Below are 23,236 nucleotides of genomic sequence, written 5' to 3' on the forward strand. Positions count from 1 at the left end.
TTGATCATAATTCGTAATCATTCAGTTGTAGTTCTTTTTTACTTTTCATTAGTTTATTAGATAGCGATTAGTTTACTTGATTGTCATTTAAAAATACAAAATATCATCTTTGTGGATTGTGCTAGTGAATATCTTTAGCAGGAGTGTGAAGACCTTAGCCGAACTCGTGGACCTGGGCAGCTGGTATTGGTGAGTGCATTTTGGCGACTGAGTCTTGCTGGTCTTTCCGGGCAGGTTTTCTCCGAGTCTTCAGTTTTGTTGAGCAGGCTGAAAATATTAAGAGCAACTAGTTAATGGTTCCTACATACCAAGCATTGTCGAAAGAGTCGGGCCTATCCCGCGCCAGCAACTCATTTCGAGACCCTCACGGGCCTGAAGCTGTTCCCCATTCTATCATAGAATTGAAACTGATACCAAACTTAGCCTCAACCTACTAAGAAAGTAGAGTTGATGCATAACCTATCTCATTCCATTGAGATCTAAAGCTGATCCAAAACCTGTGGACAGCGTGAACAAATCCAAGAACTTAACAGTGAAGGAACGAAACACTAACAAACAGAAAGATAGTCACGGTACAAAGTCCCGGTAGTACCTGTTTTCGGAATTATACTGCCGGAACTCGAGTATCCGCACGGGCAGTGGGTAAGGTATGCGGTTTTGATGGCTCCAGCGAAACCGTTTCGTTCCATCTGGCCCACCGGTCCCCAAACGACATCCAGCCGGATAGCGGCGTAGTATCAGCGGTGGAAATTCCGTCCCATCGTCCGACCCGTCCAGCTTAGAGAGGCGAATCTTCTGGATCACGTAATGGATGGTTGTCTTCCACCAGACGCGAGCCCGTACAATCGACACTGTTGAAGACCGATCGTCCGACAGGACGCTCAGGTTGTTATCACTCCGGTTCGCATACTTCGGGCACCATTCGCGGTAGGCATCGAAGAACATAAACTTGTGCTCAACGGACGACATCCGGTGATGGTGAGCACGCTTCAACGATGCCTGGGTCGGTGTATTGAGACGGGTGATGAGGGAATCCATATTACTTCCACGGCGCTTCAGCCGCTTCTTGCGATTGTGCAGATCGTGTGCGTCCTGTTCCTCCGACTTGCGATCGGTACGTTTCGTCACCTTTACGTTAAAGCGTGGCTCATTGTTAGCATCACCGAATATGCCGCGCAGCTCCGCTATCTTGATGAGATACTTCGAATCGAGCCGTATTACTTCCTTGCGCTTAATGAGCGATAGATACACTCCACACTCCTTAAAATCGAGACAGTTGTCTCTTTGAGGACAGAAGTCGGGCAGCTCTACCACCTCGAACTGATCCGTCGGTGGTACGTTGACCTCCTCTTCGGAGTTTTTGCGTGTACTCGCTCCATCTGCGCCACCCTCGGTTCCATCGCGTTCTCCGCCCTCGGAAGCTTCGGCATTCTTGGCCCGTGCTGCTGCTTCTTGCTGTCTACCGAGTAGCCGGTTGACCAGCGTGTTTCCTGCCGCTTCGGCGAGTGCGGCCATCTCCCGCTCCTTCATCGCCTTATAGTGCACGTCGAACGCCTTCTGGTTGGTGTACTCGACTGCCCGCTGCACCATGGTATCGTTTTCCGTCTCCACGATCGAGTGTGTTTGGTAGAGTATGAACTGTACCTGCGGTCGTGACATGGCCAGCTTCAGCGTTTCGCGTTGCTTTTCGAGCAGCTTCGAAACCCGCTGCCGGCTATCGTCCGTCATTTCCGACTCGGACAGCATTTCCAACATCGAAAGATCGCCGCCACGGCTACAGATCAGATCAATCGGATCACTGACGGCACTGTACGAGCTGGGTGGGTTCGCCAGGATGCCCACCACTTTGTCCACTATCGGTGAACCGTGCGGGATATCGGCGAATGGTTCGGCGAACAGCTTCACGTTGGTCACGCCCAGCTCGGCCATATACTCGCGATACTCGGCCAGCTTGCTGCCACAACCGAAGGCCACAAAGTTGCGCACACGATTACAGTTCGCCAGCAGGGACGCCAGGTAGGCAGTGGACCGTGGCGAAGCTATGTGCGTCTGCAGTACGTCACCCTGCACCTCGAAGTAGTCGAGCAGATTGGAGAACACGGTCGGACCGATGGTAAACGAACGATCCTGTATGATGAACTGATGATCGACGAATATTTGCGATTGCACAAATTTCGACCGATCCTCCGGGTAGATGAAGAGCACCTGCGGACAGAGCCGGTCCCACTTGTAGCGATTGAGCGTGAGCGGGATGTAGCCCGTCTTTTCCCGCGGGCTAAACAGATTGAGCAAACTCTGAAAGCTTGCCGTTGCAGGCGGCTCGATCAGTTCGAAGCCAAGCTGCCGCAGGATTTCGTTCGCTTCCTGTTTCGTGCGGATGCGAAACGTGTTGATCCAGCCGGTTATGATGGGATTGGAGACTACGACCGCAACCTTATTGTCCTGCAGGTGCAGTGGTAGCAGACATTGCATGTTGTACGCACTGTTCTGTATGCGGATGCGTGTAAGAGCGGCCGCAATTTTGACACTATTCAACTCAAGACATCGTTCAATTTCTGCAATTTAACAGAGAGCAACAGCAATTCGAGGGGTAAGCATATGTTTTCCGTATCGAACAATTGGCTCTACTTACCCAGCAAGTGTGCCTCGTGAAACAGTTGATCCTTCTGTGGCACCGTATCCGGTTCGCGTTTTACAAACTTCCGCAAATACATATCGTACAGCAGCAACCATACGCGGGTCGTTTCGTGGGCAAGCTACGAGGGAAGAAAGTCGAAGCAGAAACCATCGATAGTATAGTGGCAACCTTGAAAACTAGACAAAAGATCAATGGTACGATTTATGTTGCTAGCATTTGATTGCCTACTTACCATCGGGTAGCTTTCGTAAAAGCCAATATTTCGCAGTGCCTGTTGAAGCACCAGCTTGACTGCAAAAAAGCGAAAATATGGTAAAAAAGAGCAAAAACTGGACTGTACTCCCCCGCGATGCTACCACTATTTAAATTGGCCCTACGGTTCAACGCATTTCCAAACACACCCTCCATCGAACGACGGGAACTGAAGCCGGGTCATAAATTTTATGTCACATATTCTTATTGCTTTCCAATAACGGTCCCCAATCATGCATCGCTTCCAATTGATTTCGTTTCTTACTAGAAAGTTTCAGTTTTCTTAGGTCAGGGCAATGCGGATGATAGTTTCCAAACACAGACCCGTAACAAGAACACAAGAACACAGTGCAACTATGATAACGGAATTGGTCCCTGACACGTGATGCTTTGGACAAGAATTCATGGGGCCGCCGAATGGGGGGGAGAAGGAAATTACTTTTCTACCAAACGAAGCAAACATGCAAACGATGGAAAATCCGCCAAACAAAACCAAAACGCTCGCTATTTCGTGACATCTTTATAGCCGGCTGCTACCAGGTGGCAATGTAAAGAATTGTTGATGAGGCACGCCCTGGCTTAGCGAGGGCCCGGAGTGTTTATCAGCAATTTTACGGCCACCACGAACGCCACTTCTGCTGCGAAACAGCGCGAAAACGAGCCACGTTTTTTGCCAATTCACTTCACGCCGCTTATCGCAGGATCTTAGTAGGCGCTCGTGGTTTTGGTAGCAACAAGTAAGAGCACCACACACCTGGCCGTTTTCATCAATATCGATATTTTCGGAATACATTGGAGCAACTGTATACACCCAGAAGAAGGAAGTCCTTCCTCTTAGTAACTAAGCAGGGAATAATACCTACACCGATAGACGTCGTAAATCATGGAGTACACTTTGCGCATCTCGTACTCGTCGTCGAACTGTACCGGCAGCGGTGGTTGGTGCAGCAACTTGCCCGCCCGCACGATGTCCTCCAGCCGCCACTGGTTGTAGGCGGCAATGTCGCAGAAGTCGATCGGATTGTCCAGAATGCAGAGGCGCCGCCGTCGTCGGAAGGAAGGCGTGGACGAATCGCCGGAAGCCGGCGAAGTCATCGGCGATACCACCTCATCGATGGATTTGGCCTTCACCTCCCAGTAGGTGTGGTCGACCTTCTCCAGGGAGCTCTTCAGCTGGCTGCACGCGGTTGAAGAATGAAGTACTTATAGTTTCTGAAAGGCAATTACCGTGCGTGCAGTGAAAACTGGGGAGCGCTGGTGTGAGTGTGAATCGTGACAGTTGAGCAAAACGTTCCGCGTTTGACCTGGATACGGTTCCGCACCGCAATGCGACTGCTGAGTTCCCGTGGGAAGGGCACAGCCTGCTCGTGGCGGGAAACCGAGCTTTGAAGAATCAATCAACCCGGGTCCGGGTGGGGGTGGGGGTAGCGCATGCAAAAAGTAGACTATTTATTTGACGAACCGCAAAAGGGGGGGGGGCCCTCGCCACCTCGCGCGAGTTTCTCTTCGTTGCGGAAGTTCTTTTCGTTCCTCAGGGGGAAAAAAACGCGTGATCGCTTTGTGCAATGTGTCGCGTGCAACAAAGAGTGTGTGTGTGTGTGCAGCTCGGGCAGGGCATGGCAGTAGGTCAGAAACAGTTGCACTTGTCGTTACTATTCAATTCCATCACTTTTCACTGTCATACTACCGCCACTCGCACCGATACTGTCCTTGATCTATTGCACTATTTTCGTGAGCGAACAGGTCAAGTGCGTGTTGTGTGTATCCTTTTTTCCCTCCCAAAGCACAAACTCACATGCCTTGCTCCGTGGCCGCATTGATCTTCTTCTGCTGCTCAAGCAGGCGGAAGTACTGCTTCAGCTGCCATTCGAACTCACTCGGCAGCTGTAACGGTACGCGATCGCTTGCCGTGATCGTATGTCCAAAGGCGGTGATGGGTTTCGTCCTACACAGCAGCTCCTCCAGCACGAGTATCTCGCGCAATATCTCCGGATAGACGGAGAATATATCCGCTCGGCTAACGTAAAACAGATGATTGGATACCATCTTTGACACAACCACCGGATCGGTGAGCATTGGGCGCCACGGCACCAGGACACGCACGACCGCGAGCTTCCGACGACGACCAGCGACTGTCGTCTGGCAGGAAATGTTGGCCGCTTCCTTGTTCGCCCAATGCAGGCTCGTCAGTAACGACGCACGAACGTCGTAAATACAGCCACACAGGTGAGAGACCGTACCGGGTGGGGTGGCGCGCATAGTCTTCGCTCGTTCGCGAGGGAAGGCGCTCGTTTGAAAGAGCGAATGCACGTGGTCACGAACTTGTTACGGGACAACAAGCAAGGCAAGTTGTTTTGCACTTTAAGCACGGTACAGAGTGTGCCCTACATTTGGCAATATGCTCAAGCGAAACTACTGTGAATTCGTTACTCATAGCAAATGTCACCGAGTTTACTTGCAGCAACTATTTTCTGCCCTTAAATCCTTAAAAAGGCCATTCACATGGGAACACTTACACTGGGCGCTGTGGGAAGCAAAAGTGAAGCGAAAACGATAAAACATCGCGTACACAAAAGTTTATCGCCTGTTAAGTTTGCCAGCCCGCCGCCCTGTGCGTTGTGCGGCGTTTGCTTACGTTTCGTGTGTGAACCGTACACAGGTCCCTGGAACGGACCACAAGCCGACCCACAAAATGACGCGCCTTTACAAGGTGCATAAATTATGTTTGCCACTTGCCTGCCACCAGACGCGTCACGCAAAGACAAAACTTGGCAGCTAACAGCACTGTGCGCTGTGTAGTGTCTGAGCGTTTGGAACCGCAAGCGGAACGAACAAGTTTCAACAACACTCTCGAACTCAAACACATAGCTCAACTCGCATGTGAACTCCCGACTCTATGCCGTTCGGGGTAAATGGGATTTTCCAACGGTGATAATGATCGAAACGATTTAGTTACGACCGGAATGGAATGGAATGGTGAAGAGCCCGCCACTCCTGTGGTGTTAAGCTGTTGAGTTTGGGGCTCATTTACTTACCTCGTTGTGTGCGCGAATGCACCCATCCCAACCCGAAGACTCTGAAGACGCTTTTGCTTCTTAAAGAAGTGGCTTTATTTTTTTACCGTATTGGTTGATATCAGATACCTAATTTATTCCGTTGCAAAACTAACAAACCGAAAGACCTTCCTGGAAAGCAACGCGCAACGGCAACACGACCGCCCGCGTAGAGTCTTGGTACAAAAATCAAACGTACACATTTGATGGACACATAAATACAGGTGACAAAAAAAAATATGAACAATATAAAAACAATTTTTCTACTGCACACCACAGCATCAACCACAATGTCCCCTGGCAGCTGGCATGATTGGCGGCATCAGGTGAAAAACATGACGCAGCGTCATTTCAATTTTGCTTGGTGTCGTCTTCCTCGTTGAGTTGAACGAGAACACGATTGAACGAAGTGATGGACTGACTTGTTGAGCATTGCTTGGCCACATACACACACAGGCGTGTGCAGTTCTACAGCATCCCGAAGCCTTTTGAATAGTTGATCGCTTTCAGCAGTCGTTCCTCGAGCTTTTCCTTGGAATTGTACTCGGGAAGTAGCAGCACATTGAAGCAGGTATGACTCGTCGGCAATCGGTCGCTGTCGGGACCGTTGCGCGCTACCACCAGCTTCAATCGACTAAGACCACCGACGGGAACACGATCGGAGCCTAGATGTTATCAGAAAATGAAACGCGTTAGGTTCATTCGTCACCGGCTTTGCGTAAACGTTCAAGGTACGTTACTTACCCGTGGTGAATTGAAGCAACTTTCTTTTTACCTCCATCGACAGCCCGTGCACAATCGACCAAAAGTCCTTGATCGTTTGTGACTCGGCAGTGAAGCCGCCCTCGTACTCGGTCGACTGCTCGAGCTCGTCGAAATCAAACTCCTTGCTGCCACACACAATCAGCTCCACTTCCTCCGGGCGGAACAGCAGATGGAGCGGGCTTTCGTCCGTCACCATCTGGAATCCCCTGCGGAACGCGTTGAACTGCTTCTCGACGCTCTTGTTCAGCATAAAGTCACTGTACAGTTCGACAAAGTCTTGCTTGTTGTCCTGCGTAACGAATATCTTGTCACCGTCCGGTTTCAGTTCGTGCTCGAGCAGGTTCCCAAACACATCCCGGTAGCCGATTTTGAACGTTTGCATAAATACCTCCTCCATGTCGTTTTCCGTATAGTCGAGCAGTGATTTTAAGCTATTGAACAGTACCTATCGAGAGACAGATAGAGAGAGGGAGCCTAATTAGTATGAGAAGCCTTTAAACGAAGCGAAAAGAAAACCTACCGGATTTAAATCCTTCAGATCGAGAAATGAGCCCTTCATACCCATCAGCTTGCGATAGACCACCATGGGGAAGTTGACCGCAAGGATGATATTGTTGTAAATTGCCAACCCGAGCACGATACCGATGAGCGTGAACTGGGCCTCGTTTTCGAACGAGATCGAGTTAAACCACACCGTGTTGGAGTCCTCGTTCGTCACGAACATGCCATAGTCGGGGTTGAAGATCTCCTCGATGATCAGCTGAAAGAACTCCTTCGAAACACCGCCCTCGTCGATGCCCTGCTCGCCGGTAAACTCCACCACCAGCTGCTTCTTGAGGTCCTTCGGGTTAGACATGGCAATGATCTCCAGCTCGACCAGCGCATCGTCGATGATATGGTCCCGGCGAATCTTCAGATTGAGGTAAGGGTTCACTGCCTGCAGTGCGCTACTGTTCTGGCGCAGTTGCTGCTGCTGCTGCAGGAAGCTGAGTCGCCGCTCGGAGTACATACGAATGCGCGAGTCGTAGTAGAGCGCAAGCGTTTTCGTCGTCGGCGTTAGGATGAACGCGTACTGCATGAAACTGAAGATGGTCGATGGTTCCGTCCCGATCAGCGACAGCGCACCGTTTACGGCCGACGCGATGCTCTTGTACTCGAGATAGTCGTGATCCATTTCGACCACATCGCACAGCAGCTCGTTGTAGAACTCTTCGTATGGCACCAGCGGCTTCCGGCAGTCGAGCGGATTTACATCCAGCTCCGTTATGAACGGGTCTTCTACCTTTTTCTGGCGCGACCGCACCTCCGCATCGGCTGGCCGCACATCGTCGTCCTCGGGGATGAGCGAAAGGTAGGATGGCAGCGACGTGTCCCGTAAGTCCAACTCACGATAGTGCTTTGGTTCTAGCTCTCCCGCCAGTATGTTGGCATAGTAAACCAGCTGTTACGGAGGGGTTTTTTTTAAGACAGAACAGAACATAAATTAGTACAACTGCGCGACACTACGGCACCATTACAACACACCTTCATTGCCTTGGTGGCATTGCAGACGACTTTGTTGTCGTGTATCCGGATGCCTCGGAAGGAGTGCATCGAAAGCGTCGAAACGGTGATCAGCTGCTGAAGCTGTTGCAGCAGCGGATGGATGCTGTCCTTGCAGTGTTCCGCCCAGATGCGCACCAACCGGCACTGAGCCCAGACGGGCAGTCGCGTTACCGCTGCACAGATGCGGGGGAACGATCCCTCGAGACAATCGGCCGACCCAACCAGCAGCGTTTCGAACGCAATCACGAACACGGTCACTAGCGATTCCAGCTCGTCATTCGAGGTAAGCCCAACGCGCAGATCTCTCGAGAGCGATTTCCCGAGCAGCTCGAGCGCATTATTGATCGGACCGAACACGGCCGGACGGGCGGCGTACAGTGCCTTCATCGAGCGCCTGAGCGACTCCACATCGACCGTGGTGTGGGCGGGGTCTGGTACATCCGGCACCGATTCTACCGGCGCTTTGCTATCCTCGTCCTTGTCCAGGTCACCTTCGAGCGAACGCAGATCTTCCTTCTTCATGTTGCGCAAATCGCCGGCCGGGGCCCTCGCCAGCATCTTCTCAATGCTGGACGCAGCCGGACAGAACTGGAAGCTAGCCGCTAGGCCACGGTAGGAGGAAAACACGGCGCCCAACGTTCGGATGAGCGGAGCGTCCGATCCCTCCCGGATGCATCTCTCGGTCAGCTCTTTCAGCATGGCCTCATCCAGATACTGTACCTCTTCCGTCGCTTGGGTTTTGGTTTTGGCGCCACTGCCACTACTACTGCCGACGTTATTGTTTCTACTATTGGCCGCTGGTAGTGTACCGACCGCGGCAAGAGGTTCCAAATGGTTCTGCGCAGTGTTGTTGCTGGTGTTACTACTGCTACTACTGCTACTACTACTAGGCTTTCTAGGCTCGGCAGTGGAACCCGTTGTCTTCGTGCTGCTGTCGTCCTCCTCCATCGAGTCCAAATCAAGCGCTGAGCTGATGGGCGAGAAAGGGATCAATTATGCATCAACATTGCAAGCATCCCGTGCACATCGTCGTGAAAGAAGCATACTTAAAGCATAATTTTAGCAAAAGAAGCAACACGCAGGCGTTCAACTTACTTGTCGTAGGCCACATCCATTTTCTCTACCTCTTTGTTCTCTTTGCTGCACTCCCTCCAGCGTGCGTTGGACCGATCCGCATCTGCACTGGACGGTTCGTTTGATCCTTGAGCAACGGAGGGGGAACACGTGGACGTACTGCCGCTACTGCCAGTCGCATGGTGGTGTTCGTCCGTTTTCGCCAGCTTCGAGGGCTGCGTTTCCGAGCACAGGGCGGCCTCCTGCGAGAACAGCTGGATGGCCCGGGCGGCGGCCGCATTCGGTGTCAGCCGCTCGACCTTCCCACTTGAGGCACAGTTTTTGTTGCAACATTTCGGATTGCCGCAGCCTTGCATCAGCTGGTAGAAGTATCGTTCGATGAGCTTTTTCGTGGACACACGTTTCAGTTCCTGCTCTTCGCTCGTCAGCGCGGAAGCTGACCGACCCGCAGTGCCTCGCAGCCGGCCGGAAGAGGAGGCGGAAGAGGACGGCACCGTGCCGTTGTTCGGTTGTTTGTTCGATTGTTTGCTGTCATCCTTTTCAAACGAGCGGCTGCCGGAAGATGACGATTCCTCATCGATTCTGTAACGATTGTTAGGTGGCAGAGGCGTACAGAGGATACTCTTTTCCCGGCTTTGGGGGCCTTCACCGTGCTGCAGTTTCGCTCTAAAGAATCCTCTATCTGTCCGCAATTCTATCTAAAGATTGGCAGGAAATTTGATGCGTACGCAAAGGCAAGAAGCGCAATCAAGCAATTGAAGCAATCCTGGCTACGCAAGAGCCAAAACTTGTTGCTCACCTGTAAGCGTACCCACTTGGTTCACTCTTTAAAACAAACACCTTCTCTGGAGAAGTGTGCCGCTAATTGTAAAATGAATCTTGCGCGATACATGCACCAAAACCCCTAGATCACCCTGGTTTGTTTTCAAAACAAAGAACAACCTTTACGCGACTGCTCTGGTCTGTAACCTTCGCTACGTGCACTGACACGGTGAGTGGGCACATTTTGCTGGTAATAAATTCTATCAAAAGCGGAAGATGGTCGGCAGCGAACGGAAGATTCTGCAGCGGTTGGCCAGTGGTGGCCGTGGTATTTGACAGTGGTAGTGGTGGTGGTGCTGGTGCACCGATAAGTGTCTCTGTGCGGTGAAATATGCATCGCCTACCTGGACTCGTCGTCCGACTGGGATTTGCTGTGCGCGTTGTTCATAAGAAAACGGGCGGATGTCCAGCGTTGGTCTCAGCTTTCCACACCTGGCGGCGTTCGTGGAGGGGTGTTCAGCGAACCTACGGTAACACGAAATCCCTTGCACTGCATGCAGCAGATGCAGCTTACCCACTTGCACAAACACACACAGGGAGCTCCCGACGAACGCGTGCAAAAATGCTTTGTCCGGTCCTGCCGACTGTAGGAAAACAAAGCGCGCTTTTTTCACAATCGTGCCTCAAGCAAGAGGAAGACGATTGATGCGGAAAGAGAGACGGCGCGACCGCTTTCCCAGGAGCCAGGAGCAAAGGAAAAACACCAATTTGGAAAAGTGTAAAAAATTCAGGACTTTGACGCGTTCGTATTGTTATTTAGTCCTTTTCGAATCGAGTACGATTTGCGGTCTACCAAAGCTGTCAAATCCGCAACTGCTGTGATAGCGGCGTTGACAGCAGTGCTGCCATATCCAAACGTGGCGATGTGCTTTGAAATTTGAAATGCATTGTTCGCTTTCGCTCGTGCAACAATTAATTTATTTGCTGGACTGTAGTGAATGTGAGATTAAAATTATAAAGTAAAAATGGTGTTACAATAGCTAAGCATTCTTCGAATGGGTCAAACGCTTCTACACCACAGCCGTCGGAACGGTGAGAAAGTGTACGGAGTTGGAAACGCACAGATTTTCCGATTTATGGTTTTTGTTCAAACCGCCAAACACGATCAGCTCTCCGTTGCCGTTGATCATCGTGGAGAAGGTGTAGTGGTCGGGTGCACCCGCTATTAGCCCGCTGTTCTTCGACTCCTGCCATTCGATGCACGGTTCTGCGCCGCCCGTCGGCAGCAGCTTGGACACATCGCACACGAATATTGCCAGACCGTTCCGCTTGACACGTTTCGGCGTGACCGGGTCCGGCGAACCACCGGTGCTGTTAATTGACCTGTCCGCATTGTTCACTTCCCTGATGCCGTGCCTTTGTTGCTGCTGCTGCTGCTGCTGCTGTTCGGCTTCCTTGGCTCGCCGCATGGCCGATATTTTGTCTTCCAATTTCCGCAACAGCTCCAGCTTTCTCTCGTGCGAAAATGAAGCGTTCGAAGCGTGGTTCGAAGAGTCGACACTGAACGCAACCATCGCCATGTGATTTTGCTCCAAATTTTGCTGATTGAAGCGTTTCGGCAGGTGGTCGTCTTCGGACGATTGGCGACTAAAGGCGCTCCTTATAATGGGCATGGAGCGTGACGGTGGTCCAGACGCGGTACTGCTTGGAGTTCGTAGCCCGGAAGGACCAGGTCTCGCCTCAACAACCGGAACACCACTGTTCACTGTGGATGGCGGTTTGGATGGACCGGGGCCGGACGATGGATTGCTCTCTTTGGGCGACACTCCTTGTGATGGTCCTGGCAGGGTGGGTTGCATCGGTGCTGGCGGAGGTGGCGGCAAATTCGCCCTAGGAGGAATGTTTGGTTCTCCGGCCTGCATCGGTCCGTGGGGCGCCGCACCTATTCGGTTGCGCAACTGTTCTGCGGTTGGCCGTGTCCGACCCATGGGCGGGACGCGATTCGGACGGATGATTTGGAAATCGTTCGGTGACGTCGGTCCGAGCACAATCACCTTCGAACCGACGTTGCAAGCCGGATAGCACCAGTTATGTGTGACGATGCTTTTCTTGTTCTTGATCTGCACCCGCTTCCACACCCACGTGTCGCGCTGCATGTCCAGCAGCCATGCATCGTTGAAGACGCGATTCACGCCTCCGGTTCCGCCCAGCACCAGAATGTGATCCTCCCCGATCGCCATCTGGAACTGGCCGTAGCGAGGTGCCGGCTTAAGGTCGGAAACGGCGGGCTTTTTCCACACCAGCCGCTCGAGATCCAGCACCCATATGTCGTTGGAGGTTCGCAAATTTTCCATATTCTTCTGGTAGCCACCGAACAGAATCATCTTGTTGCGGTGCACTGAGGCCGAGTGGCCCGTCATCGGCGGTGGCCCGTACGCCTGGTTGTGGATGGTCCAACGGTTTTCCGCTATGTTGTACACGTGCAGCTCGTCGATCAGGGTGCACATGTGGAAGGGCGTGTACGCATGCTGCCAACCCCCGAACAGTATCAGCAGATCGTTGTGGCAGACGAGCGAGGCGCCCGCCTTCGGGGACGGATACGTTCCCATCGATATCGGTCGGATCCATTCGCGCCGCGACAGGTCAAACCTCCAGAGATCGTTGAAGGTGGTATCGCACGACGAGGCACCACCGAACACGTACATCGAGTTCCGATGCAGCGAGCTGGCATGGGCGAATCGGGCCGCAATGCGTGGCGTCGATTCCTGCAAAATTTCCTTCCAGCAAAGGTTAAAATCGATCAGCCCTTTCTGCAGGTTGGACTTCTTTCGGGCTCTCACATCTGCAAATACATACAAAACCGTGCGCCGTGAAACTGACCGCTAGGCGATAAGGATAGGATGCTAACTTACTTGTGGCTAAGAGATTCCATCGTTTGCATACTGCGGCGCAGTGCTCCAAGGGTTCGTAGGGCGGAAGCAAGCTAAAGATAAACTCAAGGATTTCGTTGGGCAAACTGTTGATGCTGGCAGCCATGGTGAGTGCAAGGATTGTGGTGAACTTTCGAACAGGATGCCTTCCTTCGCCCGGGAACTGAAGAGATCACACCGAAGATATTGCTGCAAGCAACCTACAACACTTTTTTTAATCAATTTGTGAGCATTTTTACTCTACACTGGGCCGTGGTAGCTTTGCTTTGTTGTGTAGTTTTTTTTTCTTCTGGTGACACTTTTGACATTTATCATCTGTTTTTCCACCCAGTGAAAATGGGGAATGAATAGCAAGAGGAAACTAAATTAATTTTATATTTCTCAATTTGGAGAATAAAATTAAAACAAAAAACATCATTCGATGTGCGAGAATATTTCTCGACATTAAATCACCAGTTTTAATTTAAAATACGATAAATCAAATCAAACTCCGTAATGATATGTCCACGAACGCACCCTTTGTGCAGACTGACAACAATTTTTTTACAAGCACAAGTACGCCAAACAATCAATCGGAGGCAAGGAGGCTACAAATCCTGAAAGAATAAGGCCAGCTACGAATATCCACACTCCAAACATGTACAGCAAAAGTGTAGACCAAATCACGATCCTGCACGGAGACCGAACAAAGTAAGACACGCGGCGCAAAAGCGATTACAAAGCATTATCCTACTAATGGCATCATCCCGGTGCTTTCCCACACGGCGCAACCCGGCCGTCCTGTTTGGTGTAGATTGAAAGATCTGCTACGGTTGCGGCTCATCGAGTGCGGCTGGAACGACCAGGTGCGATACCTCTGCCGGCAAGCGATAGCGGAAAGCGGCCAGACGAACGTGGATGCCGTCGTGCAGGTTGTGACGCCGGAAGCCCGCACGCTCATTCCCGATGTGGTAAAACGGGAGCTGCTGCAGAAAATTCGAATGAGTCTGCTGCAACAAGAGCGACTTGACGTGTCGATTTCCTCGCGATAATAATAGGCGACATAGTTTAAGCATAGACTGGTAAATAAAGAAATTATTGTCGACAATTGAAGGGAGAAGGCGTCTCGGCGTGTTGCCTTTTTTATGGCTGCTCGCGAACCTTGCGTTTCCCTCGCTGGCGACGTTTTTTTGTAAGTAGTTGTGGCGGTTTTTGACGTTTTGAGGTATGGCCGCCTTGCCCCGGGGGAGGTGGTATTTGTTTTGAATGAGCAAGACAGACGTCAATTGAGCGCGGCAGCAAGGCATCCACTGCGCATTCACAGACCGACGACGACGGCGACGACGTTTTATCAATGAAATAGTGCTTATTTCGGCGAAAACATTGTTTCGTCTGCATCGTCCGAGTGTACAGCAGGCGTTGGCAACATGGTCGCGAGGGCGTAATTGTCGATCGTCGATCGCCATGGCGAAGAAGGAAACGATTCGCGAGCGACAGGAAAACGAACTAGAAGTAATAAAGGTAAGCGGGCAGTCGCGGGGGGGTGGGAAAAATGCGATAGAAAAGATGCGTTTCAACAACCGGCAACAACCGGTGGTCAACACGGTGTTACCATATGGATGGGCGCATGAAGAATATAGATGACGCGTTGCCAACTCATCTGCGCGCTCGCGGTGGCGTGTTTTGCTCCTTCCCACACACAGTCCATCTTTCACGATGAAGTTGAAGATTTGCGACCCAGGACGGGAAAGTGGAAGCCGCTTGAGCTGCGTTTGCATCTTACACCGCAAAGAGGATCCGCCAAGGAGGCGTACGTGAAGGCGGATCTGTACGTGACCTGCTCGCCAAAGTATCCAAAGTGGTGCGTAACAGCAAGCATGCCGTGAGCGTATTCCGCAAGCATTTACGTTTACGTTTACAACTTCTCCTTTCGCAGCCCACCGAAACTAGAGCTAAAGCATGCCGTCGGCCTGTCGGACAGCCTGGTGCGCGAGCTGACGGAGAAGCTGGAACAGTTGGCGGACGAGCTGAAGGGTGAGGTGATGATTTTCGAGCTGGCAAACACTGTGCAAGCCTTTCTGCACCAGCACAATGTACCGCCGAAGGGTAGCTTCTACGATGAGATGCTGGCCAACCAGCAGAAGCAAGCCCTCGCGCGCCAGAACACGCTCCAGGCCGAGGAAACGCTCAAGCGCCAGGCCATACAGGACGAGCTGCAGCGGCGCAAGAAGGAGCTCGAGCGTACGAGGCGCGAATCCCGCCACAGTACGAACGAGTCGAGCCCAATGCACCGTTTGCACTCCAGCTCCTCGACCGAGAACAGTGACGGGGCGTACTGTGTCGAGCATAGGCGCAGCGAGGTGCTGTACTTCCGCGACGGCCGCAAGGTGCTGCGCGGATCCTGTTTGGGCCATTCGCAGCGTGGCTGTATTGCGTACGCCGGAATCGATCAGCAAACCGGTGAGCTGGTCTACCTGACCGAGTGGACGCTGTACTACGACGGGGAGTGCTCGGCCGAAAGTCGAACAATCCGCGGTCGGCCGGTGGAGACGGTGGTGGGGGAAATGGAGCGCCTGGCCGATGGCTTGATCCCGCTCAAGCACAAGCATCTGATCGCGTACGAAGGCGTGCTGTGCCGGATGGGCAAGGAAGCGCTCACGCTGTTCGTGGTACAGGAGTTTATCCTGGGCACGAGTTTGTTCAGCATTTCCGGCTCGCTGGGCTGGAGTGTGGAAGGCGCAAGCATGGTGGCCAAGGGCACGCTGGAAGCACTTATCTACCTCCACAACAACGGTGTTTCGCACGACAATCTATCCGATTCGACCGTAATCATGGATAATGCCGGAATGGTACGCGTGGCCGACTTTCGGTTGATACCGTACATACAAGAGCTGAGCGATAGTCATCACTTATTGCATCAGTCACTGCGCAGTCCCGACCTACCGTCACTGGGTGGGCTGATCGAGGCACTGCTTGCGCCACACTCCGAGATGAAAGATTTCGTCGAAAGATGCAAATCGGAACGTACAATCTCCGCCACCGAGCTGCTTGATCATCCGTTTTTGCGCTCTACATTGCTGCTACACACCGACCACGTGGCAATGGGTCAGCAGCAACTAACGGCGGCTGCACTGCAAAAAGCATTGCCTGCTCCGACGACAGTTGGCCAGCGGTCGGAAAACGGCCAACAGCAGCAGCAGCAGCAACTCGTTCCCTACATGCCGCTGGTGATGAACGGCTCAGGCACCGGGCAGGAAAAGTCCCGCATTCAGACCGAGTTTGAGCTGCTGTCGTACCTTGGGAAGGGTGCGTACGGGGACGTGCTCAAGGTGCGCAACAAGCTCGACAACCGCGAGTACGCGATCAAGCGCATACGGCTGCCGGCGCGAAGCAAACAGTTCTACAAGAAGATGACCCGCGAGGTGGAGCTGCTGTCCCGCTTGAACCATGAAAATGTCGTGCGCTACTACAACAGCTGGGTGGAGGCAACGAGCACCGCGGAAATGCTGGCCGCCACCGATACGGAGGGTGAAATGGCTGGCGGGGGCACACTGAGCAGTTGCGATTGGTCCGTTGCAAGTCGCCCGAAGCGAAGGGCCTCCCGGGTACGTCGAACAACTGCCACGGCGGCGGCGGACTTGGTGAAGAAAGGCATCGAAGATAAGAATATCGATTGTTTCGTGGACTTTTTGCCTAACGATACGAGCAGTGAGGAGGACGAGGATGATGAGGATGACGACGAAACGAATGATCTCGACGAGGATAGTAGTAGTAGCAGTAGCGATGAAAGCAGTGGCTCCATTAGCAACCACCGCAAGCTGAACGAAGAGAGCTTTAACGACAGTTCGGGTGGGATCGAGTTCGTAGGATCGAACGGGGAAGCGCCATCGTACAACAGCTACGGCGAAGCGGGATCGGCAGTGGAAAATGGTGGGGCCAAGAAGGCTGCGACGACTCCTGCACCGCCCGAAGTGCTGTACATGTACATCCAGATGGAGTTCTGCGAGAAGAGCACGCTGCGGACGGCGATCGATGCTGGGCTGTACCAGGATATCGATCGCGTGTGGCGACTGTTCCGGGAGATCGTGGAAGGGCTCAGCCACATCCATCAGCAGGGCATGATTCACCGCGATCTGAAGCCGGTCAACATTTTCCTCGATTCGCGGGACCAGGTAAAGATCGGCGATTTCGGTCTAGCGACGACGAGCATTCTGGCGCTGCAGAATCAAGGCCATCAAAACGGTATGCCTGTGCGGGAAAGGAAAGTAAACGATGCGGCTGATTTGGCTAACTTGGCTACGTTTCTCGTTTTGTTTTTTTCAGCTCCCCCTGGACAGATGGGCCATCTGGCGGTGGCTAGCATCCAGCAGGGGAAATCGTCCGACATTGGCTACTCGCTAACGGGCAAAGTCGGTACGGCGCTGTACGTGGCACCCGAGCTAACGGGCAATGCGTCCCGCTCGACCTACAACCAGAAGGTGGATCTTTACTCGCTCGGCATCATACTGTTCGAAATGAGCTCCCAGCCACTGAACACCGGCATGGAGCGGGTGAAAACGCTGATGGATTTGCGTTCCGATGCGATACGGCTGCCGGAAGCGCTGCTGACCGACGCGCGCTACAGCCGGCTGGTGCAGGTGATCCGCTGGCTGCTAAACCACGACCCGCAAAAGCGTCCAACCGCGGAAGAAGTACTCTGCTCGGAGCTGGTGCCTCGTACGCGGCTCGAGGCCGAGGAAATACAGGACGTGGTGAGACACATTCTGTCAAATCCGCAGTCCCGCCACTACAAGCATCTGATTGCGCGCTGCTTCGCCCAGGCCAGCGATCCCATCTGCGAGCTAAGCTACCACTTTGACATGGTACCGATGATACCGATACTGCCCCGGTTCGATTACGTGAAGGCGAAGCTGGTCGCACTCTTCCGGAAGCATGGTGCCATCGAGGTGGTTACACCACTGCTGACGCCATACACGAAACAGCACGCGGCTCGGTCGAACACGGTCAAGCTGATGACACACTCCGGAAGTGTTGTCACGTTGCCAGATGATTTGAGGGTCCCGTTTCTGCGTCATATCGCGCTGAACGGCATTAAGCACATTCGCCGCTACTCGATTGGGCGCGTGTATCGCGAGAAGAAGGTGTTCAACTTTCACCCGAAGCAGGTGTATGAGTGTGCGTTCGATATTGTAACACCCAGCAGGGGTAAGTAGTGGCATGGCGGGGAAGATTTAAACAATTTCCCATTAACTGTCTCTTCTCTCTCTCTCTCTCTCTCTCCCTCTCTCAGGACATCTCATTACCGATGCGGAGCTGCTAGCAATCGCGACAGACGTGATGAGGGAGCTTAATCTACTGCAAGGACGAAACGTGTTCTTCCGCCTCAATCACATCGGCCTGCTGCGAGCAATTCTCATGCACTGCAACGTACCGATGGACAAGTACCGCGAGCTGTTCGAGATGGTGGCCGAGTTTTTGGACGAAAAGATTTCGAAATTTCAGCTCTCTTCGCTGATCAACTCGCTGATCGGAGGAAGCGCGGCCAAGATCAACGTGAGCTTCCTGTGCGACGCGTTGCAGCTCGAACTGTCGTCAGTGGGATTGCTGGGGGGCAGTATACTGAAGAGCATCATCCGTGGCAAGGGCGAGGCGGCCAGCCTGGCAAAGGTCGCCGTCCGGGAGCTGGAAACGGTGGTCACGCTCGCCCAGAACATGGGCGTACAGTGTCCGTTGAATGTGTGTCCGGGACTGCCGGTGAATTATGAGCGCGCCAAGTCGGGCGGCATTGTTTGGCAGCTGCTGGGTGAGCTGAAACCGAAGCGCAAAAATCCGCTCACAACGATCGCCGTCGGTGGACGCTACGATGGTAAACTGGCCGAGTTTCAGTGAGTGCTGATCGCTAGGAAGCTGCCTCCCGTTGCCCTGATGTTAAATATTCTTAATGTTTCTGTTGATTGCAGGAAATCGGGCATCAATAACGGCCTCCAGGTGCCAAAGGTGGATCTAAGCGGTGCTGGGTTTTCCTTTCTGCTCGATAAGCTGGTCAATGCCATTGCGCCGACGGCCGGCTACGAACCGATCGAGGTGATGATCTGTGTCACAGGCTCCCGGCCACAGCCAAAGGAGGTCGCACAGACCTTGCGCCCGCTGTGGTCGAACAGCATCAAAACGTGCGTGGTGGAAACGAGCGCCGGAGCGGTAGACGATCTCGGCAAGGAGGCCGGTGCCACCGTTGTCGTGCTGCTGGGCGACGGTGGAGAGATGCGGGTGCGCTCGTGGAACCATGACCGCTTTCAGGAACTTCACGTCACCCGTCCCGAGCTGATGCCGTACATACTGCGCACGCTGCGCCGGTCCGATGTGTCGACGGGTGAACTTTCCCAGGCTCTACAAAGCACTTCGCTCGGTGGGGCATCCACGTCTGCCTCCTTTTCCTACTCGTCGTCCTTTACTGCCATTTCGTCCGCGGCATCCACGAGGCTCAGCTCGGCCTCGTCGAGTGCTGCTTGCCAGCAGCAATCTATCAATACCTCCCCACCGCTCGATCTTGTGTTTCTCACGAGCGAGAAGATAAACACCAGTAAAAAGCGCCGCTACGAGCATCAGGTTGAGCATAAGATGTCGCCCGTCCTGTCCAAATTCCATCGCAAGGAAAAGGTCACCCTCATTATGGTGGACGTACCGAGCGCACCGCTCCGTGGACTGGTTGGGCTGATTGATCCGCTCGAGTGTGGATCGCAGGAGGATGACGACGACATACCGTCCGGATCGACAACCGATCGCGTGGAGCTGCAGAGCCTTTGCGAGCGGTACCCCAAGTACAAACGGCAGCTGATGCAGATCTACAACGAGATTGTCGATCTGTTTGCCCAAAGCAAGGGAACGACCCCGATCGTTGGGCTGTACAGTGTCATCGACACATTCTGTCGGTTGATTCTGTGAACGAAGCAGACTGTAGCTATTCTACAGCCACTTGTAAAGGTGGGTTTTTATATGAGCGCTAGTGCGGTAAGATACAATGTTGTATAGATGCAACATAGTCCCCTAAAGAGATATATTGTGTATTAAGATACAAAGTAATGTTGTTTTAAAAAAAGAACAATTTGTTCTTGTTTTACTGCAATCTGTTACTTACTACGCCAGTTAAGGGGGAGTTTATTTTCTGCGCTTTCTACTTCTACTCTGCCATATCGTTCTCTTCCTTCTCCTCTACCTCCCGACGCAAGCTGCCAAACACCTTCGCTGGAATGCTTTGGCGTTCGATCGGAATCTTTTTGGCGATGTCCTCCCCATTCTCATCGCCCGCAGCTTCATCGTCGTCGTCCTCCTCCTCCTCATCGTCGATGTCAATTTCGTCGGGATTAACCACACGATCTTCCTTCGCCGCTCCTCCCTGCGTTTCGCCCCGCACAAACATAATGTTGCCGCCGGTCGCGCCGACCGCCGCTATCGCACGTGCCGTCGTTTCGGCCGCCTTCACCTCCAGCGCACGCATCGCATCCTTCGGTGGTTCGCCGGTCGTAACGGCTGCGTTGATCAGGGCCGCCGACATCATGTTGATCTGCGTGTTGTACGTCGCCTGGATCGAGCGCTTGATGCGCAGCATTTCCCTCATCGTGTCCTCGTTGCCGTGGCGGATTTCGAACTCTTTCCACGTCTGCCAGAAGTCGGCCGTTACGCGCGGATCGCACATTTGGCTGCAGTGTGCGTAGATGGCCCGAGCGCGATCGATTTCGCCCAGCTTCGTTTCCATCTCGGCGAACAGGACGCACATCTTGCGCGAATCCGCCTCCGGCAGCACCTCGATCGCCTTCTCGTAGATCTGGCGCGTCCGGGGTATGCCGTAGATATCGGCCGCCTTCTTGATGTACAGATTAAACATGGCGTACATTTCCTCCTCCTTGACGGCGGTCGTGGCTCGCTCGTACACGGCCATTGCGTGGCGGGCCAGCCCGTGCTGCTCCTCCAGTTTCGCGTACAGCAGGTACAGGTTCTTGGCCAGCTCGGGCGGGCAGCCGTCCAGACACTGCTCGAACAGATCGCGCGATCGCTCCAGCTTCTGGCCGCCGTACCGGGACAGGAACTTGGTCAGGTACGTGTTCCAGATGTCGTACACGTTGGGCCACTTGAACAGCGCGATGCCCTTCTCGTACGCCTTGAACGCCTCCTCGAAGTAGTTGTGCTCCTCGAGAAACATGCCATAGTTGATGATGATCTGGGGCGTGCAGATCTTCAGATCGATGATGCGATCGTACACCTGCTTGCACGTCTTGAACGTGCCGAAGCTTTCCTCCAGATCCGCGTACATCGACCACAGCTTGAGCGACTTGTACACGCGCATCTGCACCGTCTCGGTGTCGTCGTGGTAGGCCACCTTTCGCTTCGGCATCGCCGTCGCGCGCTGCATGATCCGCAGCGCCTCCTCGTACTGCTCCTGGCGAATTTCCATCTCGGCCCACTCGCACCACACGCTGGCCAGCTCGTCCACCTTCAGGTAGTCCACCTGGACGGCCTTTTCGAACACGACGCGCGCGTCGGCCAGCTGCTTGTTGGTTTCGTAAAACTTGGCGAATGCCACCCACAGCGTGTACAGTTTGCCGACTGCCAGCTTCGGCTGCACCGTGTGGACCGCCTCCGTGTAGGTGTTGATGATTTCGTGCGGCTTGCCCTCGTACAGCTCCACCCGCTTGTGCCACTCGGCCACGTTGTGCGGGTTCTGGCGCAGCAGCACACTGTTCAGCAGCAGCAGCCGGCGCTCCATCAGATACTCGAACCGTGCCATCCGCAGCTCCACATCGATCTCCTGATCCTCGGTCGGGTTCGGGTTGCGCTCCAGCAGCTCCATCACCTTGCTCAGGCTCAGCTCCTCGAACTGCGCGTACGCATCGAACACCTGGCTAAAGTCGCGCACCGTCGTGACCGTTTGGATCGCTTCCTCGTAGATGTCGCGTGCGCGATCAAACAGCCCGCTGCGCACGTAATACCCGGCCAGCGAGTTCCACAGGTGGCCGAGCTGATCGGTGTACCGCCGCAGCCCACCGCGGATGATGCCGTCCACATTGAGCGAGTGCACTTTGTCCGGGTTTTTGGAAATCAGCTCGCACAGCTCGTTCCACAGCTGGTGGTTCGATTTGCCATGCTTCGACACGAAGTGCTCGTTGTCCACGATGCTGGCCAGCTGCTGGGCCGCCTCGTCCAGATGGCCGATCGACTGCAGAAACTCCACGTACTCTTCCGCGTCCTCCGGGCAGAGCTTCAGGTAGCGGCGCCACACCCGGACCGCCGTCTCCGGGATGTCGAACCGCTTGAGGAAGTCCAAGTACAGCGGCCAGATGCGATGGTGCTGCGTAATCGGGAGCGCACGCAGCGCCCGATCAAACACCTGCCGCGTGCGCGTTATCTTGCACTGGGCCGTCATGAACGCGCAGTAGTCCATCCAGATGCGGGGCATCTTGTGCATGAAGACGAGCGCTCGCTCGAACGCATTGTTCACCTCCTCGTACTCGCCGTCCGTGATGCACTTTCCCTTCACCTGCTTGCGCAGGGTTTTGAGATAGTTGTACCACAGCTTGTACGAGCCGGGCAGCTCCTTCAGGGCCCGCTCGAACACGGTGTTGATGACGAACCGGGGCGCATTGCGCTTATGCTCCACGTACCGCATCCAGTGCTTCACCGAGTAGGCATTGCGAAGGATCTCCTCCTCGTACGGCAAGTCTTCATCGTTCTGTGTGACAGGAGGGAAGATGGGGAAGGAAGCGGTGAGCGAAAACATACTGTTTTTAGCTGCAATTGCTGCAGGGGGCACGCATACTTACGAAGAACACTTCCGCCAGATTCACTTCCGATGAGATCGGCATACTTGAACGTTTCGAAACACCCAGCTTGGTGCGGTTTTTCACGGGTTTTTCACAACTAAAACCTGCCGATACCGATTTTGTTTGCGTCCGCAAGCGCTTGGCCAAACACACCGGTAAACAATCAAAGTGACAGCAAAGGAGCAGTGTTGCCAGAGATGCAGCGGTCGAGCCATTTGTAAATTATTGTTTACATCGTTTACAACACAGTTTTATTCTCTTTTTTTGTTGGCCAAAGATGTTTACCGATTGTTTAAAATTGTTACTTTCAAATCAATCGACTGGTTATAGCCACTAAAAATGATTCATCGTCTTAGTCGGCAAACGATAAACAGTTTGCCTTTTCCTTCCCTGTTCTTGGTCCGTTAGCAGGCGGTGTTGCTT

At 53.4% G+C, this 23,236-nt stretch overlaps 6 protein-coding genes across 7 annotated transcripts; 2 read left to right on the forward strand and 4 right to left on the reverse strand.

Moving 5' to 3' along the window:
* Positions 1–20: 20 nt before the first annotated feature.
* Positions 21–5,298, reverse strand: LOC120954720 (uncharacterized). The gene is made up of 6 exons (XM_040374887.2): positions 4,686–5,298; positions 3,754–4,067; positions 2,871–2,929; positions 2,633–2,756; positions 593–2,555; positions 21–267 (listed from the first exon to the last, which is right to left on the reverse strand). The coding sequence occupies exons 1-6, from the start codon at positions 5,147–5,149 to the stop codon at positions 135–137; spliced, it is 3,057 nt and encodes a 1,018-aa protein (XP_040230821.2). The 5' UTR covers positions 5,150–5,298; the 3' UTR covers positions 21–134.
* A 674-nt stretch (positions 5,299–5,972) lies between these two features.
* On the reverse strand, positions 5,973–10,921 carry LOC120954719 (ubiquitin-protein ligase E3A). Of its 2 annotated transcripts, XM_040374885.2 has the most exons (6): positions 10,494–10,921; positions 9,349–9,909; positions 8,233–9,223; positions 7,229–8,149; positions 6,688–7,153; positions 5,973–6,608 (listed from the first exon to the last, which is right to left on the reverse strand). In XM_040374885.2, the coding sequence occupies exons 1-6, from the start codon at positions 10,535–10,537 to the stop codon at positions 6,412–6,414; spliced, it is 3,180 nt and encodes a 1,059-aa protein (XP_040230819.2). In that variant the 5' UTR covers positions 10,538–10,921; the 3' UTR covers positions 5,973–6,411. The 2 variants fall into 2 exon arrangements, with proteins under 2 accessions (XP_040230819.2, XP_040230820.2); XM_040374886.2 differs by lacking the exons at positions 9,349–9,909; positions 10,494–10,921 and adding an exon at positions 10,127–10,477.
* Positions 10,922–11,044: 123 nt separating this feature from the next.
* LOC120954722 (F-box only protein 42) lies at positions 11,045–13,434 on the reverse strand. Its single transcript, XM_040374890.2, has 2 exons — positions 13,002–13,434; positions 11,045–12,931 (listed from the first exon to the last, which is right to left on the reverse strand). Exons 1-2 carry the CDS (start codon positions 13,123–13,125, stop codon positions 11,160–11,162), a joined length of 1,896 nt encoding a protein of 631 aa, XP_040230824.2. The 5' UTR covers positions 13,126–13,434; the 3' UTR covers positions 11,045–11,159.
* A 121-nt stretch (positions 13,435–13,555) lies between these two features.
* LOC120956827 (enhancer of yellow 2 transcription factor-like) lies at positions 13,556–14,111 on the forward strand. The gene is made up of 2 exons (XM_040378585.2): positions 13,556–13,709; positions 13,813–14,111. Exons 1-2 carry the CDS (start codon positions 13,657–13,659, stop codon positions 14,048–14,050), a joined length of 291 nt encoding a protein of 96 aa, XP_040234519.2. The 5' UTR covers positions 13,556–13,656; the 3' UTR covers positions 14,051–14,111.
* Positions 14,112–14,223: 112 nt separating this feature from the next.
* On the forward strand, positions 14,224–20,058 carry LOC120956944 (eIF-2-alpha kinase GCN2). Its single transcript, XM_040378788.2, has 6 exons — positions 14,224–14,519; positions 14,702–14,859; positions 14,935–17,240; positions 17,322–18,203; positions 18,289–18,883; positions 18,959–20,058. Exons 1-6 carry the CDS (start codon positions 14,463–14,465, stop codon positions 19,938–19,940), a joined length of 4,980 nt encoding a protein of 1,659 aa, XP_040234722.2. The 5' UTR covers positions 14,224–14,462; the 3' UTR covers positions 19,941–20,058.
* A 42-nt stretch (positions 20,059–20,100) lies between these two features.
* On the reverse strand, positions 20,101–23,063 carry LOC120956945 (pre-mRNA-splicing factor syf1 homolog). The gene is made up of 2 exons (XM_040378789.2): positions 22,814–23,063; positions 20,101–22,722 (listed from the first exon to the last, which is right to left on the reverse strand). The coding sequence occupies exons 1-2, from the start codon at positions 22,853–22,855 to the stop codon at positions 20,176–20,178; spliced, it is 2,589 nt and encodes an 862-aa protein (XP_040234723.2). The 5' UTR covers positions 22,856–23,063; the 3' UTR covers positions 20,101–20,175.
* Between the last annotated feature and the right edge of the window lie 173 nt (positions 23,064–23,236).

This window comes from Anopheles coluzzii, chromosome 3, assembly GCF_943734685.1.
Source record: "Anopheles coluzzii chromosome 3, AcolN3, whole genome shotgun sequence".
Lineage (NCBI taxonomy): Eukaryota > Metazoa > Arthropoda > Insecta > Diptera > Culicidae > Anopheles > Anopheles coluzzii.

Excerpts from the sequence above, each read along its gene's own strand:
- LOC120956945 (XM_040378789.2), bottom strand. The coding sequence starts at position 22,855 with ATGCCGATCTCATCGGAAGTGAATCTGGCGGAAGTGTTCTTC. Across the intron at positions 22,723-22,813 it reads ATCTGGCGGAAGTGTTCTTC|AACGATGAAGACTTGCCGTA; the intron begins GTAAGTATGCGT and ends CCTGTCACACAG.
- LOC120956827 (XM_040378585.2), top strand. The coding sequence starts at position 13,657 with ATGTACAGCAAAAGTGTAGACCAAATCACGATCCTGCACGGAGACCGA. Across the intron at positions 13,710-13,812 it reads CTGCACGGAGACCGAACAAA|ATTGAAAGATCTGCTACGGT; the intron begins GTAAGACACGCG and ends TGTTTGGTGTAG.
- LOC120954722 (XM_040374890.2), bottom strand. The coding sequence starts at position 13,125 with ATGGCTGCCAGCATCAACAGTTTGCCCAACGAAATCCTTGAGTTTATC. Across the intron at positions 12,932-13,001 it reads ATGGAATCTCTTAGCCACAA|ATGTGAGAGCCCGAAAGAAG; the intron begins GTAAGTTAGCAT and ends ATGTATTTGCAG.
- LOC120954720 (XM_040374887.2), bottom strand. The coding sequence starts at position 5,149 with ATGCGCGCCACCCCACCCGGTACGGTCTCTCACCTGTGTGGCTGTATT. Across the intron at positions 4,068-4,685 it reads GCGGCCACGGAGCAAGGCAT|CCAGCTGAAGAGCTCCCTGG; the intron begins GTGAGTTTGTGC and ends AACCGCGTGCAG. Across the intron at positions 268-592 it reads CAGTATAATTCCGAAAACAG|CCTGCTCAACAAAACTGAAG; the intron begins GTACTACCGGGA and ends TAATATTTTCAG.
- LOC120954719 (XM_040374885.2), bottom strand. The coding sequence starts at position 10,537 with ATGAACAACGCGCACAGCAAATCCCAGTCGGACGACGAGTCCAG. Across the intron at positions 9,224-9,348 it reads ATGGATGTGGCCTACGACAA|CTCAGCGCTTGATTTGGACT; the intron begins GTAAGTTGAACG and ends CTCGCCCATCAG. Across the intron at positions 8,150-8,232 it reads ATGCCACCAAGGCAATGAAG|CTGGTTTACTATGCCAACAT; the intron begins GTGTGTTGTAAT and ends CCTCCGTAACAG.
- LOC120956944 (XM_040378788.2), top strand. The coding sequence starts at position 14,463 with ATGGCGAAGAAGGAAACGATTCGCGAGCGACAGGAAAACGAACTAGAA. Across the intron at positions 18,204-18,288 it reads TATTGTAACACCCAGCAGGG|GACATCTCATTACCGATGCG; the intron begins GTAAGTAGTGGC and ends TCCCTCTCTCAG. Across the intron at positions 18,884-18,958 it reads GGTAAACTGGCCGAGTTTCA|GAAATCGGGCATCAATAACG; the intron begins GTGAGTGCTGAT and ends TGTTGATTGCAG.